Source organism: Myxocyprinus asiaticus, chromosome 31, assembly GCF_019703515.2.
Source record: "Myxocyprinus asiaticus isolate MX2 ecotype Aquarium Trade chromosome 31, UBuf_Myxa_2, whole genome shotgun sequence".
NCBI classification, from domain to species: domain Eukaryota; kingdom Metazoa; phylum Chordata; class Actinopteri; order Cypriniformes; family Catostomidae; genus Myxocyprinus; species Myxocyprinus asiaticus.
The window spans coordinates 21,877,384-21,901,274 of record NC_059374.1 but is presented as its reverse complement, the minus strand read 5'-3'; the positions used below and the strand labels follow the sequence as shown (position 1 = coordinate 21,901,274).

The 23,891-nt window shown below is 40.2% G+C and overlaps 1 protein-coding gene across 1 annotated transcript in view; it reads left to right on the top strand.

Annotated features, from left to right (window-relative positions):
• Positions 1-23,891, top strand: part of LOC127421862 (mitochondrial import inner membrane translocase subunit TIM50-like) — a 60,058-nt gene that overhangs the window by 21,190 nt on the left and 14,977 nt on the right. Inside the window, exons 4-6 of the mRNA XM_051665042.1 lie at positions 251-272; positions 19,898-19,956; positions 20,954-21,073. Of these exons, the coding sequence (XP_051521002.1) occupies positions 251-272; positions 19,898-19,956; positions 20,954-21,073 (201 nt within the window). The remainder of the gene's footprint in view (positions 1-250; positions 273-19,897; positions 19,957-20,953; positions 21,074-23,891) is intronic.

Here is a 23,891-nt window from a genome sequence, read left to right as displayed (position 1 = left end):
TTTTATTCAACCCTTGATTTTATTTTAATTGTTCTTGCTACCTGCCTGTCAGTCTAAAAAGATCTAATCAGCTTTGTCATACATTTGACTGCTAATTTGTTTTTGTTTTGCCTTGTGCATGTCACAGTATTATATTTCTTAATTGAACTCTTTTTGCACCCACATGTGATTGCTTAATGTACCAGTGTGCACTGAAAACATGCCGCCTCCTATCACACCTCTTACTTTTTTTTTTTTTCTTTTCTTCCAGATTCCAGATGAATTTGATAAAGGTAAGTCCTCCCCTTATCTGCACGCATGTAGGCCCTGAAGCAATTCTTGGAAGCTATGAAAGCTGATCATTTTGAAAGATTTGTGTTAACAAAGAAAGCCTTTATATACATTTTATACAGTTATTATTATATAATAGGGTACAACATGGCTAAAGGCCACCTTAAGGAAAATGTGCATTTTTTTCTGATCACAAGTGTATCAAGATTTTTATTGAATATTGATGAAGCGGAGCAACGTAATTTGTGTGAAAATGAATAATAAAGTATGGTTGTTTTTTCTATTATTAAAATTAAGGTGGCGAGGGAGCCTTTTACCCCACACTTGGGGTTAAAGACCCCCAGGGGGGTTTTATTGATATCACGTACTGGTAAATATAGGGACAATAGTTATAGGGCAAAATGTGTTAACTTAGGCAAAAGCTTTTGAGACAGCAAGATGCTTTTTTTGAGTGACAAATTAAGATAATGCTTATTTAAAATAACCATTTTCTGTTAATTTCAATCACATTTGGCATTTAAAATATCAAGTATTCTATAAACAAATGAATCTCCGTTGTGATCTGAGCCCACTTTGAAAATTTTTCATAAATCTATTCACCCCACTTTAAAAAAACAGTATCTACTGTCACTATATTGAAAAGAGGGACTTATCAGAATTTCTCCTTTTTTGTTCCAGAGAGTCATACAGCTTTGGAACAACATGAATAAATTATGACACAACTTTCATTTACGGGTGAACTATTCCTTTAATTGATTAAGGCTTTGAAATGCATAGCTTAAAGCTCAAGAGGAAGTAAACATTAACACATGCTCTAAGACTCTGTGATAAGAGAGTTGTCATAGATTTTTGTTTAAGCTTCAGGCTGCCACTGAACCTTTGTAAATTGGGATATCAAAGTCTGAGTAAAGGCACTTTATATCAGTTTTACATTTTCACTTCAGTCAGAAAGTTGATGGTTCTCAGTTTTGGGACAATGAGTGCGTTAATAAGCCGACAACGCACAAAAACATCTCCGATTGTTTTCCATAACCCTGATTTAACTCTGCATGCTTTCACCTTTAGGGGCAATTTTACAGTGTTTTCCAGTGTGCGCAAGTGTTGTGCGCATGCCATTTTACGTTTTGACTTCAAAATCAGAGAATTTCCCGATGATTTCAAATCCCATGTAAAGCTGCAATTTATTTTTTTCCACTCGCAGATAAAGCTGAATCCTAGACAAAGGGTATTTTAATGCAGAATAGTGGGGAAGTAGATCTTGATCAGAGGAAAGTCTATGTACAGTGCATCCGGAAAGTATTCACAGCGCTTCACTTTTTCCACATTTTGTTATGTTACAGCCTTATTCCAAAATGGATTAAATTCATTATTTTCCTTAAAATTCTACAAACAATACCCCATAATGTCAACGTGAAAGAAGTTTGTTTGAAATCTTTGCAAATTTATTAAAAATAAAAAACGAAAAAAAATCACATGTATTCACAGCCTTTGCCATGACACTCAAAATTGAGCTCAGGTGCATCCTGTTTCCACTGATCATCCTTGAGATGTTTCTACAACTTGATTGGAGTCCACCTGTGGTAAATTCAGTTGATTGGACATGATTTGGAAAGGCACACACCTGTCTATATAAGGTCCCACAGTTAACAGTGCATGTCAGAGCACAAACAAAGCCATGAAGTCCAAGGAATTGTCTGTAGACCTCCGAGACAGGATTGTATCGAGGCACCGATCTGGGGAAGGGTACAGAAAAAATTTCTGCAGCATTGAAGGTCCTCATTGGGACCTCCATCATCCGTAAATGGAAGAAGTTTGGAACCACCAGGACTCTTCCTAGAGCTGGCCGCCTGGCCAAACTGAGCAATTGGGGGAGAAGGGCCTTAGTCAGGGAGGTGACCAAGAACCCGATGGTTACTCTGACAGAGCTCCAGGGTTTCTCTGTGGAGAGAGGAGAACCTTCCAGAAGAACAACCATCTCTGCAGCACTCCACCAATCAGGCCTGTATGGTGGAGTGGCCAGACGGAAGCCACTCCTCAGTAAAAGGCACATGACAGCCCGCCTGGAGTTTGCCAAAAGGCACCTGAAGGACTCTCAGACCATGAGAAACAAAATTCTCTGGTCTGATGAAACAGAGATTGAACTCTTTGGCCTGAATGGCAAGCGTCATGTCTGGAGGAAACCAGGCACCGCTCATCACCTGGCCAATACCATCCCTACAGTGAAGCATGGTGGTGGCAGCATCATGCTGTGGGGATGTTTTTCAGCAGCAGGAACTGGGAGACTAGTCAGGATCGAGGGAAAGATGAATGCAGCAATGTACAGAGACATCCTTGATGAAAACCTGCTCCAGAGCGCTCTGGACCTCAGACTGGGGTGAAGGTTCATCTTCCAACAGGACAACGACCCTAAGCACACAGCCAAGATAACAAAGGAGTGGCTCCGGGACAACTCTGTGAATGTCCTTGAGTGGCCCAGCCAGAGCCCAGACTTGAACCCAATTGAACATCTCTGGAGAGATCTGAAAATGGCTGTGCACCGACGCTCCCCATCCAACCTGATGGAGCTTGAGAGGTCCTGCAAAGAAGAATGGGAGAAACTGCCCAAAAATAGGTGTGCCAAGCTTGTAGCATCATACTCAAAAAGACTTGAGACTGTAATTGGTGCCAAAGGTGCTTCAACAAAGTATTGAGCAAAGGCTGTGAATACTTATGTACATGTGAAATTTTTTTTTTTTTTTTTTTTTTTTTTTTACAAATTTGCAAAGATTTCAAACAAACTTCTTTCACATTGTCATTATGGGGAATTGTTTGTAGAATTTTTAGGAAAATAATGAATTTAATCAATTTTGGAATAAAGCTGTAACATAACAAAATGTGGAAAAAGTGAAGCGCTGTGAATACTTTCTGGATGCACTGTAAATATAAAGGTTAACCATTTTTACTAAGCAATTTTATTTTAGACCTTCAATCTGTACTGTACCTTTCAAATTCCATTAATTCAATTTTTAGTCATTCCCAAGCCTTTCAAATGCAGAAATGTATTGTTTGTCCCAATAGACAGGCCTTTTTAGCAGTTGAGGACCCTTCTGTCTTGCCTGGGTGTTTGTTCCACTGTCAGGTTAGAAAGACATATGATGGATTTCTAGTGCCATAGAGCACCACACACTAAACACAGTGCCAGTTGGTGCCAACCCACTCCACAGTCCATGGGACTCATTGGACCCCTCCACATGTCCCCCGCAGGCATCAATCCCTCACATACTTTGACTGGCCCTTAACCAGTGGCATGTGATACATTTGCCAGCTGCAACTGTAGCAATCACTTCCATTCATGCTGCTTTTGACTCTTGGTCTGATAAACTTCAGCTAAATTGTGAATTGTTGGTTTATAAGGCTGTGCATTTTTTTTATTGTATTTTTTTGGCAATTTTTAAGGAATAGTTTGCCTAAAAATTAAAATTCCTTTAAATTAATAATTTACTCCTCTTTGTTCTAAACCTGTATGATTTGTACTTTCATCCATGAAACATAATTTTTTTTTAAAGTTCCTTCCATATAATAAAAGTGAATAGGAACTGTGGCTGTCAAGCTCCAAAATAACAAAAAAGCACCATAAAAGTAGTCCATGTCTTGTGTGCTGTATTCCAAATCTTCTGAAGACATACGATAGGATTGTGTGATGAGCAGACCAAAATTTAAGTCATTATAAATTGAAAATCTTGCACTCCTCTGTAGCTCTCTAGTCATTTATGGCATCATTTGGTGCATTAGTTGCATCAGATTTGACATTAATGGCATCAAACGTCATTGGTTTTCACAAGTCTCATGACCAAACATTATTGAATTGAAAACTGATGCAATGCGTCTAATAGTGGAATTTTCATGGTGCTTATTTATTTATTTATTGTCATGTTGAAACTTTACTGCCCCAGCCCCCATTTTTTTTTTTTTTTTAATCACTTTTTTTTATTTTTTTTTAATACAATGTCATTCGGATTTGGAATGACATGAGGGTAAGTAAATGATGACAATTTTCATTTTTGGGTAAACTATGCATTTTAAGATTGGCTTCCTGTCAATTAAATGTGACTTGGGTTTTATGGTGACGTGTCTTGTTTGGTGGTGATAGCTTTGACGTATTTATAGTACCATCAACTGGAAATATGCTGTCTTTGGCATTATCATTAACAGACTAATGGTAATAGACCACCTGCGCTTATGTACTGCTGATATGAATTGAGATAGCAGGCTGCTGTCGCCAAGCATCATTTGGTCTCCTAATAATTACGTAATTAATTCTGCACATTCCCTGAAGTGTCCTCCTTTCTCCCCACCTCGATTTATTGCCACCGAGCCCTGAACGCTGCTGTCCAACACTAATGCTCTTATAGCTTTTAATGCCATAACGAAGGGCCATGATTACTTTAGGGACCGGGGTGAAACGCCTACTCCCTCCTTGGCCCATGCTCACCCTCCTCCTCACAGCAGAAGGGTAGCGTGGGGACGAAGAGTTGGACCCTTGATAAGTGCTATCCTTGGGGAGACAGGACTGGGCAAACAGTCTTTGTCTGTTAAATGACTAAATGCAAATGCTTTGCCAAGTGACGGCATTCAATAGAAGACGCATGCATGCACATCCTGAACCATCACTCAATTTGTACTGGATGGCAATTAGCCAGTGGCATAATTAATGGAGTCACATAAACAATTCTGTTTGTATGAGATCACACATTCTTGTGTCTATACAAATGTCTACAGTCAGTTAACATTTATTTTAAACCTTGGTAACCACATGATTTGTATGTAACTAGTTACATTTGGAATGGAATTTAACAACAGATTCACCCATCACCTGGGTCTTAAATCTAAAATGACAAGTGTAGTCTTGTTGCAGGTGATACGGTTTGGATTTAAATGTGCCAGGTAGAATGGTTGTTTTGCTTGCAGCTAAACACACAAAGATTTCATCACCAACCAATAACAACAACAATCAAGGAAATAAAAATATAAAGGTTTGTGTAACATGCCCAGGTACTGTATGAATGCTACATTTTTGTTCCATGCACTCACTACTAATGGCTGAAGGCCTGCTCCTAAACGGCCTGTAAGGAACAAATTGTGGTTGGGCACTTTATATCAGTTTTACATTTTCACTTCAGTCAGAAAGTTGATGGTTCTCAGTTTTGGGACAATGAGTGCGTTAATAAGCCGACAACGCACAAAAACATCTCCGATTGTTTTCCATAACCCTGATTTAACTCTGCATGCTTTCACCTTTAGGGGCAATTTTACAGTGTTTTCCAGTGTGCGCAAGTGTTGTGCGCATGCCATTTTACGTTTTGACTTCAAAATCAGAGAATTTCCCGATGATTTCAAATCCCATGTAAACACTTTTTTTTGCATTGTTGGATTTTTTTGAACAAGCACATTTTTGGTAGTTATCAGCGTATTGGTGTGTGTATGTAAGCACGCACGACATGTACTAGACTTTATGCCATCAAAATTCTGATGGTGTGCAACTGGGCCAAACGGGAAGCATATTGGTAGATTCAGATCATTTAACCTCCTGAGACCCGAGCATGACTGCTGTGTGCATTTTCCATTTCCCTTTTTGATTTGTAACTAGTAGCACCTAATATACATGCAAGAAAACAATTTGTTTTTCTAGAGCAAATAGTTTTCCTAAAAATGTATGGCAACAGATGTGGATGTCCGGACTAAGTTGTGGAATTTTAAATAATACCAATCTATAGAAAGTCTGTATGTTTATTATGTTTCCAGGAGTGTTGGTTATTCATGTTTTTGAGACGTTATAGACATTACATCAGAAATTAGCATAATTAATTCTGATTCAAAGTAATGGCCAGCATCATCCAATCACTGCCAACCATGTTAAAATAAAAAATTACCATTGTCCCATGTCTGCCAATAAAGTTGAGTGGTCCAAACATTATCTGCAGCCTGAAACTGAACTTTTGGTTGGATTTTAGGAGTGAATGCACATAGCTGCATAGAGAGCTATAGGATGCTCCCTTGCTACCTATTTAGTGAATGACAACCTCTAGTGTGCTGACTGTCTGCACTGGTCTCACAACAGTTCGAAATGCACCTTATTTTCATCCTAACTCCATATAAAGCCTCTGATTCAATGTGAAAATGCACAGTAAATACAGGTTCCCTATCAATTCAGTTCACGGGACATTGCAGAACTCTTTGGGGAATTCCTTTTCCATGACCTAGTTGAAGCCTTTGTATCATAACGGCAATCTTATGATTGGCAATGGTGTTTGAGCCCCACCTTTTTAGGCGCGCATTTGCCCTATATAAGTGGGCGCTCGCACACCATTTCTTCAGAATTGTATTCCTTTAAGACCGTCATCATCTGGTCTTGACTACGCACCTGGATCAGCCCTCCCTTCACCGTCGACGGACACCCATCGGCGGACAGGATTCCCTGCAGGCGCGTGCAGCAAGGATCACCCACCCCTCTAGTGTTCCGGCGAAGAAGTCTCTCCGCTTTGCAGCCGGATCGGGTTCTTCACTCAGCGAGATGTCTACCCGCATCCCGCAGCATCCAGGCAAGAGCTGTATACTTACATATATTTGTAACATCCCATCCAAGTGACAGAAAAAAAAACTCATAAAAGAGCCACTTGTGTGTACGCGTCTTTTTAAAGATGTTGTATCGCAAGTGTTCCTGTGAGCGACACATCACTCCATCAGACCAACAGAGAGCTGCGTTCACTGTCTGGGCCGCCCACGCTGAAGCAGCTCTCATGGGGACAGACTGCCCTCACTGTGAGCACATGAGTCTCAAGACGCTCCGCTCTAGGGTCGCCCTTGTTCTGAGGGAAGATTCTGCCTCACGCGCCCTCCCGACTGCTTCCTCTGCATTAAGTCTCGAGGGACCACATGAGGAAGCACGACGGGGCCGCGAGGTAGAGCTGATAGAAACCGAGGAGGATCTCGTGCTAGCGCAAGCCCCACGAGCCGCTCGATCTTCCCACTCAGCGTCTTCGCCAGTGCAGTATGCACGTGACGACCTCCGGCCCTCTATGGATAAGCATGGTGTTGTCATATTCGAACAGCCATCAATGTCAACTGGATGAAAAGCACACTTTCCCCCAGCCAACAAATCTCCATTTCGGGGGTTCGACTTGACTCCATGAGCATGTGTGCGCACCTCAAGATTGAGTGCGTCCAGACCATTCAACAGTGTCTGTCTCAGTTCAAACTGGGAAAAACATTTCCACTGAAGACTTTTCAGAAAATGCTGGGTTTTATGGCAGCAGCATCCGCCATCATACCGTCAAGTTCTGGCTCAAACACCATGTACAGAGTCACGCCTAGCGTCAGGGGCGCATGCACGTGCGTCACTTTGACTCGCCGCTGCCTGGCTGCTCTAGCACCATGGATGGCTCCAAACCTTTATCAGCATCAGGTTTTAAGACGAAAAGTGGTGACCATGGATGCGTCCAACACAGGTTGGGGCGTACTGTGCGATGGACGCCTGGCTTTCAGCACTTGGACAGGTGCAAAACAAGTGTGGCACATCAACTGCTTGGAAATGCTAGCCATCTTCTTAGCGGTGAAAGCTTTCCATTCCGACATAGTGAGTCATCACGTTCTGATTCATTCAGACAGTATGTCAGTGGTAGCTTACATAAATCGTCAGGGTGGCACTCGATTGCTACCAGTGTTGAGCCTGGTGCAACGCCGCCTAGTGTGGAGCGCGTGCCATCTCTGTCTGCATGCGACATTTGTCCCGGGCCGTTTGAACTGTGGAGCGGATGTGCCATCGCGCCAGGGGAGGATGGCAGGGGAATGGAGACTTCATCTCAAACGGTTATGAGGATTTGGGAACTGTTCGGCAAAGCGGAAGTCGACCTATTTGCCTCCGCAGAGACAGCCCACTGCCCTTTTTGGTACTCCATGTCCCAAGCCCGCTGGAAGTGGATGCCTTGGCCCACATGTGGCCGACGACACGCAAATATGCATTTCCCCGATACGTCTCCTGCACTCTGTCATCAGCAAAGTCCGAGAGGACAAGGAAACCAACCATGGTTTCCGGAAATGGTGATATTAGGCGGCCCTCCATGGGAAATACCACTGAGGAGCGATCTGCTCTCTCAAATTGCAGGGCACAATTTGCATCCCCAGCCAGAGCTGTGGAACCTACACATATGGCCCCTGAATGGAGCACAACGAACGAGACAGAATTGGCTCAGTTTGTAATAAACACCATTTTGTAGGCTAGAGCGGTGTCTATGAGATGCCTCTTTGCACTAAAATGACGTGTGTTTGCGGATTGGTGCTCCTTACACAGCAGAGACCCAGTGAATTACCCCATAAAGGAGATCCTTACATTCCTTCAAGAGCGGTTGGATGCAGGTCTTACTCCATCAACACTTAAGGTTTATGTAGCGACCATCTCGGCATGTCACGCCCCAGAGGCTGGCTCTATAGACAGACAATATCTAATCATAAAGTTGTTTTTAGGGGAGCGAGGCGTTTGAACCCCCCTCGCCCTGCTACGGTTCCAACATGGGACTTGAGGGCACTCACGAGCCCCCCGTTCGAACCTTTGGAATCCGTTGAGTTATGTGTGCTCTCTTTAAAGACGGCACTGCTGTTGGCTCTAGGCTCAGTCAAATGCTTTGGCGATATACAGGTGCTATCTGTTAACAGTTCATGTCTGGAATTCGGTCCTGGACTTTCAAAAGTCACCATCAGACCCAACAAAGGCTATGTGCATAAGGTGCTTTCCACACCCTTTAGGGCTCAGATAGTGCACCTACAAGTTTTCTCTTCTCCACCATCTAATTCAAATGAGGAGCAGTTGGTGCATTTATTATGCCCCGTGCGGGCATTGCACATGCATGTGAAGTGCACTCGCCAGTTTAGTCAGTTCAGCTCTTTGTTTGTTAAAGGGGACATATTATTCAAAATCCACTTTTTCAAATTTTTTGAACATAATTATGTGTCCCCAGTGTGTGTAGATAGCCACAAAATATGGTAAAAGACCATCCCCTTGTTACTTTCCTTTCCCCATCAATAAAAAAACAGCGACTCCGAACGAGCCGTTCTGGTTTGCAGCCCTTTATAACGTCAGAAGGGGAAAGGTACTGCCCACGGCTGGCGAAGAGATCCGCCCTCATTAAAACATGAGTGAGCATCGCACAGTCCACCATATTGATGTTCTCGCTAGAGCCGCTTGTGCTAACTCTGACTGCTTCATCAACGATGGTCAACACAAGGCTGGATTTGCTTCAAAGCTAAGGATGGATCGATACAAACTCTCCATTATCCAATTTCAGATTTGCAAGTCGTAAGTTTCGCACTTTTTAATGTTTGCAATTTGGCTTTCTGAATTTGCTTGTTTGCATGTTGCTTGAAAAACACGTTGTGAAAACATTGTGCTTTGTGTAATTTAGCAACTAGTCCCTAACTACCTTATTCCATAACAATGAAGCTATAGCTCTGTTTCGGTTACAATATAACCTGATTAGCATCCTCCACAGTCCTGCTTGAGTGGTCATGCAAAATGTAATAAAACCGGTCATTATTTCAAAAAAGATTATGAAACGATAGTGGTATTTTCGACAACTATAGCTGTATTTCATATTTCATAACTCGACCTTTGTTATGCACAATACAGTAAGATGATTGACTTAGAGTGTTCTCCGTGTTATTTATAATTTTTTAACTGTTTAAGTTCTCCTGCATTGTTGTCGCCGGGATATCCATGGCACCAGCAGGAAAGGCACAGCCCACTTCAAGCTCCTTTGCATTTAAAGCTACAGACACTAAAACAGCCCGTTAGGAACAGGGCTACAAAACAGGGGTATAAAGGCATGGTAGAATAAACTATCTGTGAGGTATTTTGAGCTAAAACTTGACAGACACGTTGTGGGGACACCTGAGACTTATATTACATTGTGTAAAAAGGGGGCATACTATGTCCCCTTTAAGGAGGACGCACAAAAGACATGTCTATCTCCAAACAAAGGCTATCTCACTGGATCGTTGATGCGATCGCCCTCGCTTATGAATCACAGGGCGTGAAATGCTCTATTGGCGTGAAAGTGCATTCAACTAGAGGCATGGCCTCTTTATAACCTAGACGTGGTGTCCATCACTTCACGAGTCCTCTCTGTCTAGAGAACGTACTATTCCAACACCCGGCAGGTGAGCCCGAGCCCCTTATCACGGGCGGGCTACCAGTTATAATTTAATACAGTCACCTGTGTAGGCTGCTACCCAATTTACTCCCACTAGAAGTCACAAGCACTTCCAGTAAAAATAATAAAACCTCCCTCCCTACCTTTGGTACGAAGGGGTTAAATTATACTGTATGTATTATATGACTGACACAACCTCAGACTATGATTAACTTCCCGTCTGGTTTTCACCATGTGGGGTTCTTCATTTCACTAAAGAGATATTATACTAAATCACTGCCTGACGGGCCTGTGACCTTATATACATGTTCTTCTAAGTGTTTTATACCCTGGTGCATCCAATGGTGTTACGTTACATAGAGTGGCGTGATGGGAATCGATAGTGAATGTCTCTGGTTACTCTTGTAACCTCGGTTGCCTGAGATGAAGGGAACGAGACGTTGCAAACTTGGACGCACTACTACTTCAGAGTTGCGAGGTACAAGTGATGTGTTCTTGTCCTCAGTCAGAAAATTCTGAAGAAATGTGCGTGAGCGCCCACTCATATAGGGCAAATGCTCGCCTAAAAGGGCAGGGCTCAAACCCCATTGCCAATAATAAGAGTGGCGTTATGATACGAAGGCTTCAACTAGGTAGTGGAAAAGGAATTCCCCAGAGCGTTCAGCAATGTCTCGTTCCCTTCATCTCAGGGAACCAAGGTTACAAGAGTAACCGGAGATGATTTCTAAGGAGAAAATGCTCTAAAGTACACATTAGTGTATATTGTGCTTAGCAGCGTGGCATTTTGCGATAAATCGCTCATTTTAAAATGGCTTATTGGATGAAACGAGTCTCTTTTTTTGTTGCAGTTGTTGTTGGATTTTCTCCCGAAGACAAACTCCTCTGTGATCAGCGCCATGTTGTTTTGTCACATGAACGTGTAGTCCTTTACTGACACCCCAAAGTTTTCTGAACTGAGATCAGTCCATTTAAATGAATTTAAATTATGCGTTGCGTATAGCGAAGCCAAAATACAACTTCCATGCATGTGTACGTGGGGTTTTATGATGTTAAAGAGACCAAATATCAACCAAATTATCAGCCTTAACATTATATCGGTTGCCCACTAATTGTGATTATTATTTCAGGTAGCAAAGGACACAATTAATGGTGCACTCAGTAATTTTTTAAAGTATGTCGAAGTATGGCTTACACTGATACCTAGTGGCCTGGATTCTGCATCATTCAAACAGTAGTTTTTAGGGGTGTGTAAAAATATAGATTTCCCGATGCATCGCAATCTTCATTTGAACAATCTCAATATCAGTTCTTAAATCCCAAGATCGATCTTTTACTCTATGCACAACACTCTACTACAATGAGAGGAAATCACTTGTATTTGCAATCAAATTTCGTCATATGTGACTAAAAAGTATAAACTTGGCAACTGGCTGGTAAATGTTTACATTTCACTCACCAGTATTTGTGTAGTATTGTGGTGGTGTATTCAGAGAGTAAAAGTTACTCCGTGTAAGGCATGTCCAAAGACGACGTCCATGCAACCCATTGAATAATGTACCCTTTCAGTCCTCTGGAGTCGGTTGTTGATCAAAAACAACAAAAATAAAAGTTTAATTCTTATCATGCATGGCACAGATGAGGTAAAGCCATTTGAGTCTCTCTCGTTAACATGCGCTCATTAACACGCGCTCATTTAAAGACGCTCTTTACAGAAATGCCGTTTTTTTGTTAAAGAGACAGTACCAGTTTAAGCACGTGTTCAACAAATCAATGTAAATACATATAAATAGTACAAATTATGCAGTTAAACATGAACATGTAACAAAAAATTATATCCAATAATATATATTATCTTATTTATTGATTGGATGCATGGATTTGTTCATTTTTAAAAAGCCAAAATGATGAAAAACTAATAAAATATAATTAATAAAATTAATAATTTCGTAATGTACCTAGTAAGAAGGTCCCCTGTATAGTTAACAGCATTGGCTGGGAGAGAATTTCTTTCATATGTAAGCAAAAGGAACATTATAACTGAAATATACCCATATGAATCTATATTGAATTGGAATCGAATCGAGAGCTTGTGAATCAGAATCTTATAAAATTGGGAAATCTGTATCAATACCCAGCCCTAGTAGTTTTCAGTTACCAATGCCACTGTAGAAATTTACCATGCACAGTAAGCCAGGATTAACTTAATCCATAAATAAAAGTGTCCAATAACAGGGCAGTTACTGAGATTAAGTAAGTAGTACTAAACTGGTCATGTGATGCAAACATGGCTGCCCCCATGAGGTGCCCCTGCTCTATGTAGAATAATAGAGCTTTTATAAGGTTACTGATATGACTGAACTATTTATTTTACATGAGTGTTCATGATTTTATACATAGGTTTCAAAATTACTATTCATTTCTTTAGAAGTAAAACTTTTTAAATAAGGAAAAACATTGAGTGCACATTTAAAGCACAGAGCTTGATCCAAACAGTAACAGGAAGAATGTATTGTCGGAATCGGAAGACTTTTTTTTGTTTGTTACATTAGTGATTGTTGCAAATAGAATGCATACAGTTGCAATCGAAATTATTCACTTTATAATTATTCATATTATACTAATTGTTTTAAAACAAAATTAAGTCATCAATCTGCAATGGCACTTGTTTTAAAATGTAAGTTTAGCATTGTAAGCAAAAATGTATCTCTATGCAAAAAATGCAATTAAATATAAGCTGTCTCAAAAGCTAATAGAGGAGATTATTTCATTACACAAGAAAGGTCATGGCTAAAAGTACATTTCCAAGGCACTTCAATTTCCAATAGACAAAGTTGGCAGCACCATTCATACATTTTTTTAAATATGGTACAACAGCAACCTTCTTGGAGTGTGGAAGAAAACAAAACTTCACCAAGGGAAATGTTGACTTGAATATTCAAGAAGTAATTAGGAAAGACCTGTGGAGTCCTGGAAGAAGGTTTTATAGATGTATGACACTAAACTGAAAATGAGTTTTAGACCCATGGGTCAGCAGTACGTCTGGAGTAAGATGACAAGGTGATGACAAGAACGACACCATCTCCACAGTTCAAGCATGGAGGTGGGTCAGTCCTGTTATGGGGGTGTTTTGCGGCTGCAGGAAACAGCAATCCTGACTATGTGACTGACACCATGGATTCTTTCAGGTATCAGGCCATTTTGGCATGAAACATTTTATACCTTCAGTGTGTAAATTGAAGCTCGGTGATCACTGGACTTTCCAGCAAGACAATAACACAAGATACATCCAAGTTGTCCAAAATCTGGTTCAGGGATAGGTTGTGGAATGTCCTTAAAAGGCCCTTTCAGTCCATCATTAAAATCCCATTGCAAACCTTTGTTGGGATTTCAAGGAAGCAGTGGCAGCACAGAAAGCAAAGAATGTCAATGAGCTGGAAGCTTTTGCTCATGAGAAATGTGTAAAAATTCTAATAGAGAGGTGTCCGAAGCTTGAGAACACTTACCTGAAACTTGCCCACAAATGATTGACTTTGGGGGTTGAATACTTTTGACATGACATTTGTGGAGAGAATTAGTTATTTTTTGTTTTACAATTTGGGTAAACTGAACTCTTTCTCAAAATCATTCAAATGTGTATTAAAAACTTACTTTGTTTACTTAGGTTTTAGTTGATGTGTTTTAATTCACATCACCAGAATGTATTGCTGGTCAGGGGGGTTGAATAATTTTGATTGCAACTGTACAAAGCCCTTCAAACTCTAAACAAACAGTGAACTACAGGCCATCCAGGAGAACACTACCACAGGCCTGGTACACTATCCACAGAAGAGATAGATCCCCATATGATAGCTCTGAGAGAGGCCACACCTAAAGACCACTTTTCATTGCTGGAGAAAGGAGCGATTGACGGGGAGAAGATCAAGAGGCTTCTAAAGAAAGGGGTGGAGGAAGAAAGGCAATTGAGTAATGGCCTTTGGCAAACTAGCGAAGCATATGCCAACCCAGTGCAGGATTAAAGGAGGCTTTTGTTGTGTCCAGAGGCCTAACCATCGATCTTCCTCTCCCTCCTTCCTCGCCTGGGACTCAATGGACATCCCTCCAGAGTGCCACAGGCCCTCTGTGAAGCAACAAAAGGACTCCTTGCCGTTTACACTGACAAACAAGGTTAGGACGAGGTTTTTCAAAAGCGGACCCAATTGTTTTGCGCAAATTTTTTTTTTTTCCTTCTCTGGTGTCGTCTTGGATCAGTCTTGGTAACGGTTCTTGTAACTGTTCACCCTTTGTATTGATCTTGGCCATGTGGAGAAGGAAGGACTTATGCAGCTGGGGCAGATGTGTGCCAGTTTGAGCTGAAGTTAAACAGACAACTGTGATCAATGTAAAGTATATAAACTTTCTTCAGAACACTCCTTTAAAAATGACAAATGTAAATCTTTTTTTTTTTTTTTTTTTTATTCTCAACTTTAGATGCCACATGTGTTTCTTTAACATGGCTAACATTTTATCGTCATAAAACCTCACAGTGCCATTGCCATTTAAAGGGAAATTAAAATGAGTCTTTATTCAACTCTATACAACAACATTTCATAGTTGATGTCAAGCATCGGGATGTCAAGCTCCATAATGGACAAACTTATAACCGTAATAAATAAACATTTACTATATTCACTATAAAATCACCATAAAAGAAGTCCATGTGACTTGTGTACTATTTCCAAGACTTCTTAAGCTATGTGTGATCAGACCAAAATGTAAGTCCTTATTCTCTCTCAAATTATTATGCAGCTCTGCAATTGCCATATTCTCATGACTGTTTTTGCTCTATATCTCGCATATGAACATGTCTTGGATATCATTTATTAAAGCGTTTTTTATCTTCCTCGCTCTTGTCCTTTGCATTCATGTCATGGAAATCCAACTACTGACATCACGAATTAGTCTTAAACTGCCATCCGCATTTAGACTCTTGAGACATGTGAACTCTGAATCCTCCGGCTAGTGCGCAGTATATCCATCGCTTACAATGGAATCTCCAGTCTGTCTATCGCTCATCTCCCACAGCAATTCCATCTATCTGAACAAAAAGACGGTGCTGTAATACTGATGTTTCATCCGCAAGTTGCTCACTCACTTTCACTGTGGCATTTAACTAAAGATGATCACTACTCCATATCAAAACACTTCAGATTTATTTGGCACTATTGAACTGTTGCTCTCTAACAGACAAAGCGTCAATTCTTAATGTATTCATCACTGATTAAAAAAAACGGGACATGCTACTGCTAACTGAAATCTGGCAAACACCTAATTACTTTCTACAACTAAATTTGCTTACTCCCCACAGATACAAATATTTGTCTAAACCCCGACCTCACGGAAAGGGGGGCGGACTAGCTGTTGTTCGTTGATGTTATGAGAGCGGTTTATCTGGCTCTCAAGATTGTTAGTGAAACTCCTCTCATTCCGTTATTGATTTATCGACCTCCAAAGTATCAGCCTCACTTTTTTCTGAACTTGGAGAAATACTCACTCTCACCCACTCACGACTGTGCTAAGTCTCCCCATGTTATACTGCTTGGTGATTTCAATATCCATGTTGATACTGACTGTTCAAATACTAATGAACTCATGAATGTTCTTGGATGCTTCAATTTAACACAGCATGTGAATTTTTCTACCCATACCCATGGTCATATACTTGACTTAGTTTGTACATCAGGTCTTAATAAGGTTTCTACAACTGGTACACAAATTGGCCTCTCGGTTCACAAACTTATTTAATTTTTCTCACTGTAAGTCATACAAGAAAACTGGTATCTTATCGAAACCTAAAAGCAGTCGACCCCTCATCATTCTCCACCTGTCTGTGCACCCTTACTTTCTGACTCTTCGAAGTTGTCCTGTCCTTCAAACATCCTCTCAAATTATAATTCAGATACCTCAGCTGCTATTGAAGAGCATGCCTCCATCAAGACAAAGCTGGTGCCCTCTTCTCGCTCATCGACTTGGTTTACTCCTGAACTGCGGGCATTGAAGAGAACGGGTCATCATCTTGAACGACTCTGTAGAAAAACAGGCCTCACTGTTCATTCCCTAGCTCTTACAGAACATCAGCTGAAGTACAGAGCAGTACTCAACACTGCACGTTCAATGTACTTCTCTATCATCCAAAAAGCAAGTTGTAGACCTAGAGCCCTCTTTGCTACGGTGAATAAGCTAATTCACCCGCCAGCTCAGGACTCGCACTGCTCTGATGAACTTTGTGACTCATTTCTGCACTTCTTTCAAGATAAAATTGTTTCCATTTAACAAACATTCATGTCAAATATTTCTGTAGATCCTCTGCACGAATGTTTGTCTGAACATCCTATCCGCCCTTTCTCCTCCTTCACTCCCACTAGTCCATCATCAGTCAGTGATCTAGTTTTACATTTCCACTCATCAGTACCCTACCCCAACCTCCCTTCTTAAATGCTGTGACTCAGTCATTTTGGCACCTATTTCACATATGATAAACACATCTCTTTCATCTGCCATTGTTCCAACTGATCTTAAAATTGCCGCTGTTATGCCAGTCCTTAAAGGTCCCAACTTAGATCCATCTTTCCTCTGCAACTATCATCCTAATTCTAACCTGCCTTTTATATCTAAACTTCTGGAAAAAGTTGTATCCACCCAGTTACAATCACATCTTGCAGCTAATAATCTCTATGACCCTTTCCAATCTGGTTTTCGCCTATTCCACAGCACTGAAACTGCTCTCTTGAAGGTTTTTAATGATGTCCTCCTCCTCTGCTGACTCTGGATTTCTCAATAATCTGATCTTGCTTGACCTGAGCTCTGCTTTTGACACTGTATGCCACAAAACACTCCTTTCCTGACTTTCAGATATTGGTATTACTGGCACTGCTCTATCCTGGTTTTCTTCCTACCTCACTAACAGACAATATTTCATCTCAATTAAGAAAAACAAATCTCCTACTGCTCCTCTCACTTAGGGTATTCCCCAGGGTTCTGTACTGGGTCCACTACTGTTCATAATTTACATTCTCCCACTAGGTCAGATCATCTGTCGTCATGGTCTCATTCATCACTGCTATGCTGATGACACCCAGATTTATACATCCACACATTTTGATGAAACACATGCCATCAGCTCATTAACTGCCTGTATCAATGATGTAAAAATTTGGTTAAACAATAATTTCCTCAAATTTAATTCTGACAAAACTGAGATCATTATTTCTAGGCCACAAACACTTATAAGAAATATTGACATTTGTGTCAATATTGATGGAAATCTGACCAAACCCTCTAAAACCATTAAGAATCTGGGAATCACTTTCGATCCATCTCTTACTTTTGAAGCCCACAATCTGAACCATCACTAAAACTGCTTTCTTCCATCTACATCACATTTTGCACGGCTTCGCCCTATTCTCAGTTTGAAGGATGCAGAATCACTAGTTCATGCTTTCATATCATCATGTCTCGACTACTGTAACTTCCTCTTTACTGGCCTACCAGCTAAAACTATTGCCTGATTACAATACATCCAAAACTCTGCAGCTAGATTTCTCACTAACACCAAGCGTTCTGCACACATTACTCCCATCTTGTTTAGTCTTCACTGACTGCCTGTCTCATGCCTTATTAAGTTTAAAATACTTCTCCTGACATACAAAGCTCTCAGTGATCTGGCAACTCGTTATATATGTGATCTGCTGCATCTATACACACCAGCACGCACTTCATTCTTCGTTCTGATTCCAAATTGTTGTCTATCCCCAGATTTCATCTGTCCACTTTTGGTGGGAGATCCTTCAGTGTAATTGCACCTAAACTGTGGAACTCTCTAACTCAGAGCCTCCATGACATCACCTCTATTTCTATCTTTAAATCTCAGCTTAAAACACATCTTTTCTCAGCGCATTATCTATCTATTACTGATTGATGTTTTATTTCCCCCTTTGTAATTGAGATTGTAACTTCTGTTGAAATGTATATTAATGTACTTTGTCCTGTTAAATATATATGGAGTGTAAAGTGTCCTTGAGCTTGTGGAAAGGCGCTATGTAAATAAAAATAAGTAAATAAATAAATAATATTTAATTTGAGAGTGAATAAAGATTTGAATGTCATATGGCTTCAGAAGACTTGGAATATAGTGCAGAAGTCGTATGGACCATTTTTAATAGTGCTTTTTTTATTTATCTTTTTTGGATCTTGCCAGCTCAGGTTACAGTGACTGTTACTGCATGGAATAAAGCTGCATGAAGATTCTTCAGAATTCTTATTTTGTGTCCCACGGAAGAAATAAGAGCATACAAGTTTGAAACGACATGATTGTGTGTATAATGACGTGTTTTTTTTTGTTTTGTTTGTTTTTTGTGAACTATTACTTTCAAAACCAAGCAGTGATGCTTTCACTATAAATCAGGAACCTACTAACACTACCACTGTTTCACAGTTCCCTTCAACATGAGTGTGATGAGGGGACATCCATCCCGTTTTACTCATTAGTCTCAAGGGAAAGCTTATTCCATTGGAGGCTGCCAATAGACAACACTGCCCCTCCGAACTAATCAAACAGTGACAGGAGAAAGGGAAGGAAAGGGATAGAGCGGCCAGAGGAGAGGGTGTTTAAGCAGTTTGTATTGTCCTTCCCCCACATCTCCCAATCAGCCTCTGTACTTGTGCACTGATGTTGTCAACGGGTCCCCTTGGCGGGCTGGCTGCCTTAACAGACGCACAGCGCACCAGGCAGGAGGCGCGTGGAACCTGTGTGCCGCCACTTTATCTGCAGAGGACGAATCCCTGTTGCCTCCGCGTCTGAGACTGTCAACCCGTGCATCTTATCACGTGGCTTGTTGAGCACGTTGCCACGGAGACATAGTGCGTGTGGAGGCTCCATGCCATCAACGGCGGCAACCACGCTCGACTCACCACGCACCCCACCAAGAATGAACCACATTATAGCGACCACGAGGAGTTTACCCCATGTGACTCTACCCTCCCTAGCAACCGGGCCAATTTGGTTGCTTAGGAGACCTGGCTGGAGTCACTCAGCATGCCCTGGGATTCGAACTAGCGAGCTAGCGAACTCCAGGAGTGGTAGCCAGCGTATTTTACCACTGAGCTACCCAGGCCCCCGAAGTGGCCATTATTATTATTTGATAGTGCTGGCGAAACTATTATCTGGAGCATGTTGGTGTTATTGGTTTTGGGGTATTAAGAAAATGGCTTTCCACAAAAGGCCCAAAGTAATTTATTTTTATAAAAGCAGGCATTGGTCATTTGAATAGAAAGTACTGAATTGCAGAAGTTTTGTGATGGCTTGTAGGCGGCCAAAAATAATGCTCATGGTTAAAATGATTCTTTATACCAATAAGCGGATGAAATATTTTGTTCTTCAGGCTTCACCAATGCATTTCTCTGTCTTCTAGATGTTCCTGTGATTCAGCAGCTTAAAAGAACCTTCAAATACTTCAAAGATTACAGACAGGTGAGAGGATACTATAAACATTTTGTATTTGTTCTTTGGAAGCAGTGTTGGTTATATTCTATTTTCAAAGTAATTAATTACTGCACTATAATTACTTTTTAGGACAAAAAGTAGTGCAGTGCATTACATTCTAAATTCTTATAATCAGATTATTCTGTAGTTACTGACTTTCAATTAAGTTAATTACTTGGCTTACACATATTTGTAAAATAATAATATGTACACTCACTGAGCACTTTATTAGGAAAAATATGGTTTTAATAAAGTGCCAGACATAGTCTTCTGCTGTTGTAGCCCATTCGCCTCAAGGTTCGATGTGTTATGCATTCCGAGATGCTATTCTGCTCACTACAATTGTACAGAGTGGTTATCTGAGTTACCGTAACCTTTCTGTCAGCTCGCACCAGTCTGGCTAATCTCTATTGACCTCTCTCATCAACAAGACATTTCTGTCCGCAGAACTGCCGCTCACTGGATGTTTTTTGTTTTTGGCACCATTCTGAGTAAACTGTAGTCTGTTGTTCGTGAAAATCCCAGGAGATCACCAGTTACAGAAATGCTCGAACCAGCCCGTCCGGCACCATCAATCGTGCCATAGTCGAAATCACTGAGATCACATTTTTCCCCCATTCTGATGGTTGATATGAACATTAACTGAAGCTCCTGACCCGTATCTGCATGATTTTATGCATTGCACTGTTGCCACACATTTTGCTGATTAGATAATCGCGATGAATCAATGAACAAGGAGGAAATATAGACAGTATTTTATATTTGTTGAGCAGAAAAACAAAAGCTTTTCTGTGAAAAGTGTTTTGGAAAATAACTTAAGTAATTAGTAATGTGATTAATTTTTAAAGTAATCTTTAAAGTTAAAAATTAACCTCATTACAATTTTAGAGTAGTAATTTATATAACTTTTTTGAGTAACTTACTAAAAACTGCTCCTAAAACATAATCTGATGTTTAAATATGTTCTTTTTCTGTTTCAATGAAGATGATCATTGAGCCCACAAGCCCAAAGCTTCTCCCAGACCCTCTGCGAGAACCCTATTATCAGCCTCCATACACTCTAGTGCTGGAGCTCACTGATGTCCTCCTGCATCCAGAGTGGTCGGTAGGTTTCACATCTCATTTACATTAACCAAGCAAGTCAGAGCAGAGTGTAGTGCTGAAGACGCATAAAAAGAGCTGATGTGCTAATAGGGATGCAAATTCGTATCTGGATTGCATCATGTCCCAATCCCATTCCCCTTTTTTTTCACTGTCCTGTCCATTAAAGAAAAAGAGTAACCAAGAAATCACCTATCTTTCAGGATTGAGGAATTTATGCAGGATGGTTAGTGGCATGTATTGGGCCCAAAATTGGCCAGCCAATTGGGATTTAATTTAATCTCTTTGGAATTATACATTTATGCATTTAGCAGTTGCTTTTATCCAAAGCGACTTTCAGTACATTTTATCAGTAAGTTCCCTTGGAATTGACTCCATGTTTGGTGTTGCTGGTACCAAACTCTGATTTACTGATAACTCCAACCCCCTAGTTGACCAGTTTTATGCATTGATTTGTACTGCATAAATGTCTCATAATCTGCTCAATGTCTAAATTTGAGTCATCTTGTGCTCCAGTTGCATGTGACTGTATTCTATGACTTTGCTAGAAGACGTGCTCTCCATTCTTTCCAACAGTTATTTTTCAGTCCCAAACTTTGCACTCTCAGATCTAAATTTAACATGGTTCCAGGAAATGGTAGGCTACTTAAATCTAGATAGTTGCAGTCTCTGTAATATCAGTGCATACCATAAGTCTCTGAACCCCAGATGAAATCTAGACTTTTGGTGGGTGTTTAATTGCAGGCCGAAGGCAGTCCCAAGATGAACACGGCTGCTCCTGTGTACATGCTTTGTGTACTCTGTTGGATTCCATCTGCAATAAAGTGTCTCTGTCTTTATAATTTACTATTAAACGATCTTGTTATTTTAACAGTTTGAAAGATTTTCCCCTTTTGATAAACTATCCTTATCAATTCCTGTTAATTGTATGAGGCCATCTGGATCTGGCTGTTTTGGGCCAACCACCTGTCGATCTCCCTTACCTATTTCCCCCTCCCCATTTATTCCCTCTACCTGGCCAGCTGTGAGGGAAGGGCCACACACAGGTGACAGCTGGAGCATAACCCACCTGTAACCTGACACTCCTCAGCAGACTGTTACCGTTGCGCATGGCACAGTGATTTTTGTTTAACCTCAACTGATGCTTTGTCTGTGACTGTACTCTGTTTTTGAATTTGTCTTTCTTTTATGTATACTGGATATACATGGCTGTGCTGTGCCATATGTTGCAGTGAACAAGTTCATAGCACAATTTTAAGTATATGTTAATCTAAGCCACACTTATGGTTTCTATCTCTATGTACAGAAGAATAAAGAAAAAAAAGAACTAGCCAAGATGTATGCTAAAATGCTGAGTGAGCTCTCTGAAGTTATCTGTAAAGTTTGTAAACAGGCATGCGCACATAAGTTGCGCACATTGAGTAAGCTGGTAAAGGTGTTTATATTCAGTGTAAAAATGGTGTAATAGGTCAAAATCTATTTGTTATTGGTTTTTGCTTAAACCGTTTATGACCAGACCCCGATAAAGGTAAATCATTTATCAGGGAAATGGAAACCATTTAGGGGTTCCTGTTGCTCAACTGGTAGAGCATGGTGCTAGCATTGCCAAGATCATGGGTTTGATTCCCAAAATATTGAATCTCTTTGGATAAAATCATCTGCCAAATGCATAAAATGTAAATGTAAAATGTTTAAGGTGTTTAAATGACTTTACACTTTGTCTGCTTGTTAAAGGGATAGTTCACCCAAAAATTACAATTCTCTCATCATTTACTCACCATCATGCCATCCCAGATGTGTATGACTTTCTTTGTTCTGCAGAACACAAATAAAGATTTTTAAAAGAATATCTCAGCTCTGTAGCTCCATACAATGCAAGTGAATGGTGATCAGGGGCTGGATTCACGAAATGTTCTTAAGAAGAAAATTCTTACTTTAAAATTACCATTTTCTTCTTAATTTCTAACTTAAGAAAAAAGTTACGAATATTTTGTATTCACGAAAAAGCTTTTTTAGAAAGTTGTTTTCTTTTTTCTTAAGATTGTTCTTAAAAAAAAAAAAAAACTTAAGAAGCATTACAATTTTCGACTTTTTTTTTCTTAAAAATCGTCGTAAATAACATCTTAAAGATAGGATAAAGTCACAGTTGTCTTAAATTCTAAAAGGTAAGATGTTTATTGAATTAACTGGGTTGTTTTAAATGTGATGCGTTCTATCATGTTGAGTCTGAAGTCGCGATGGGCTGTTTATGTAGAAATGTGATTTTAGACCAAAACACGTTTCTGACTGTTTTGTGATTTAATTATATTTTTATTTTCAGCTTTCAAACCATGTAAATGTTATCACCAAATTCAAACAATAAATGTTGTTTTGAAGCTTCTTAATGTGTTGACCAATCATGCTTTTTCAAATGGATCCGCTGCATATAGTGCTCTACGTGATCTTTTGAGTTCATAGAAACATAATAATTATAACATTAGAAAGCTGAGACTTTTCACCCCCCATCCACATCCCTATCAGAGTTGGGCACAGCGGAGACAGCCTCCGCCACCTTTTCCCATTTACCCGCTCTTAAAGAGCACTTATGGTTTTTCAGATATTACCTTTCATGTAGTGTGTTATAGCTGTTTGTGAATGTAAAAAAGTCTGCAAAGTTTCAAAAATCAAAGTGCATGACAAATGGAGTTATTGACTCCCAAAAGAAAGAACCAATTCTGAACAACTGAAACGAGTCGTTAGTAATTCCAGACTTACTTCCTGTACTAACCTACGTAATATGGTAACAAACCCACCTCTGGTCTTCATTGGCTGCTCGCGAACAG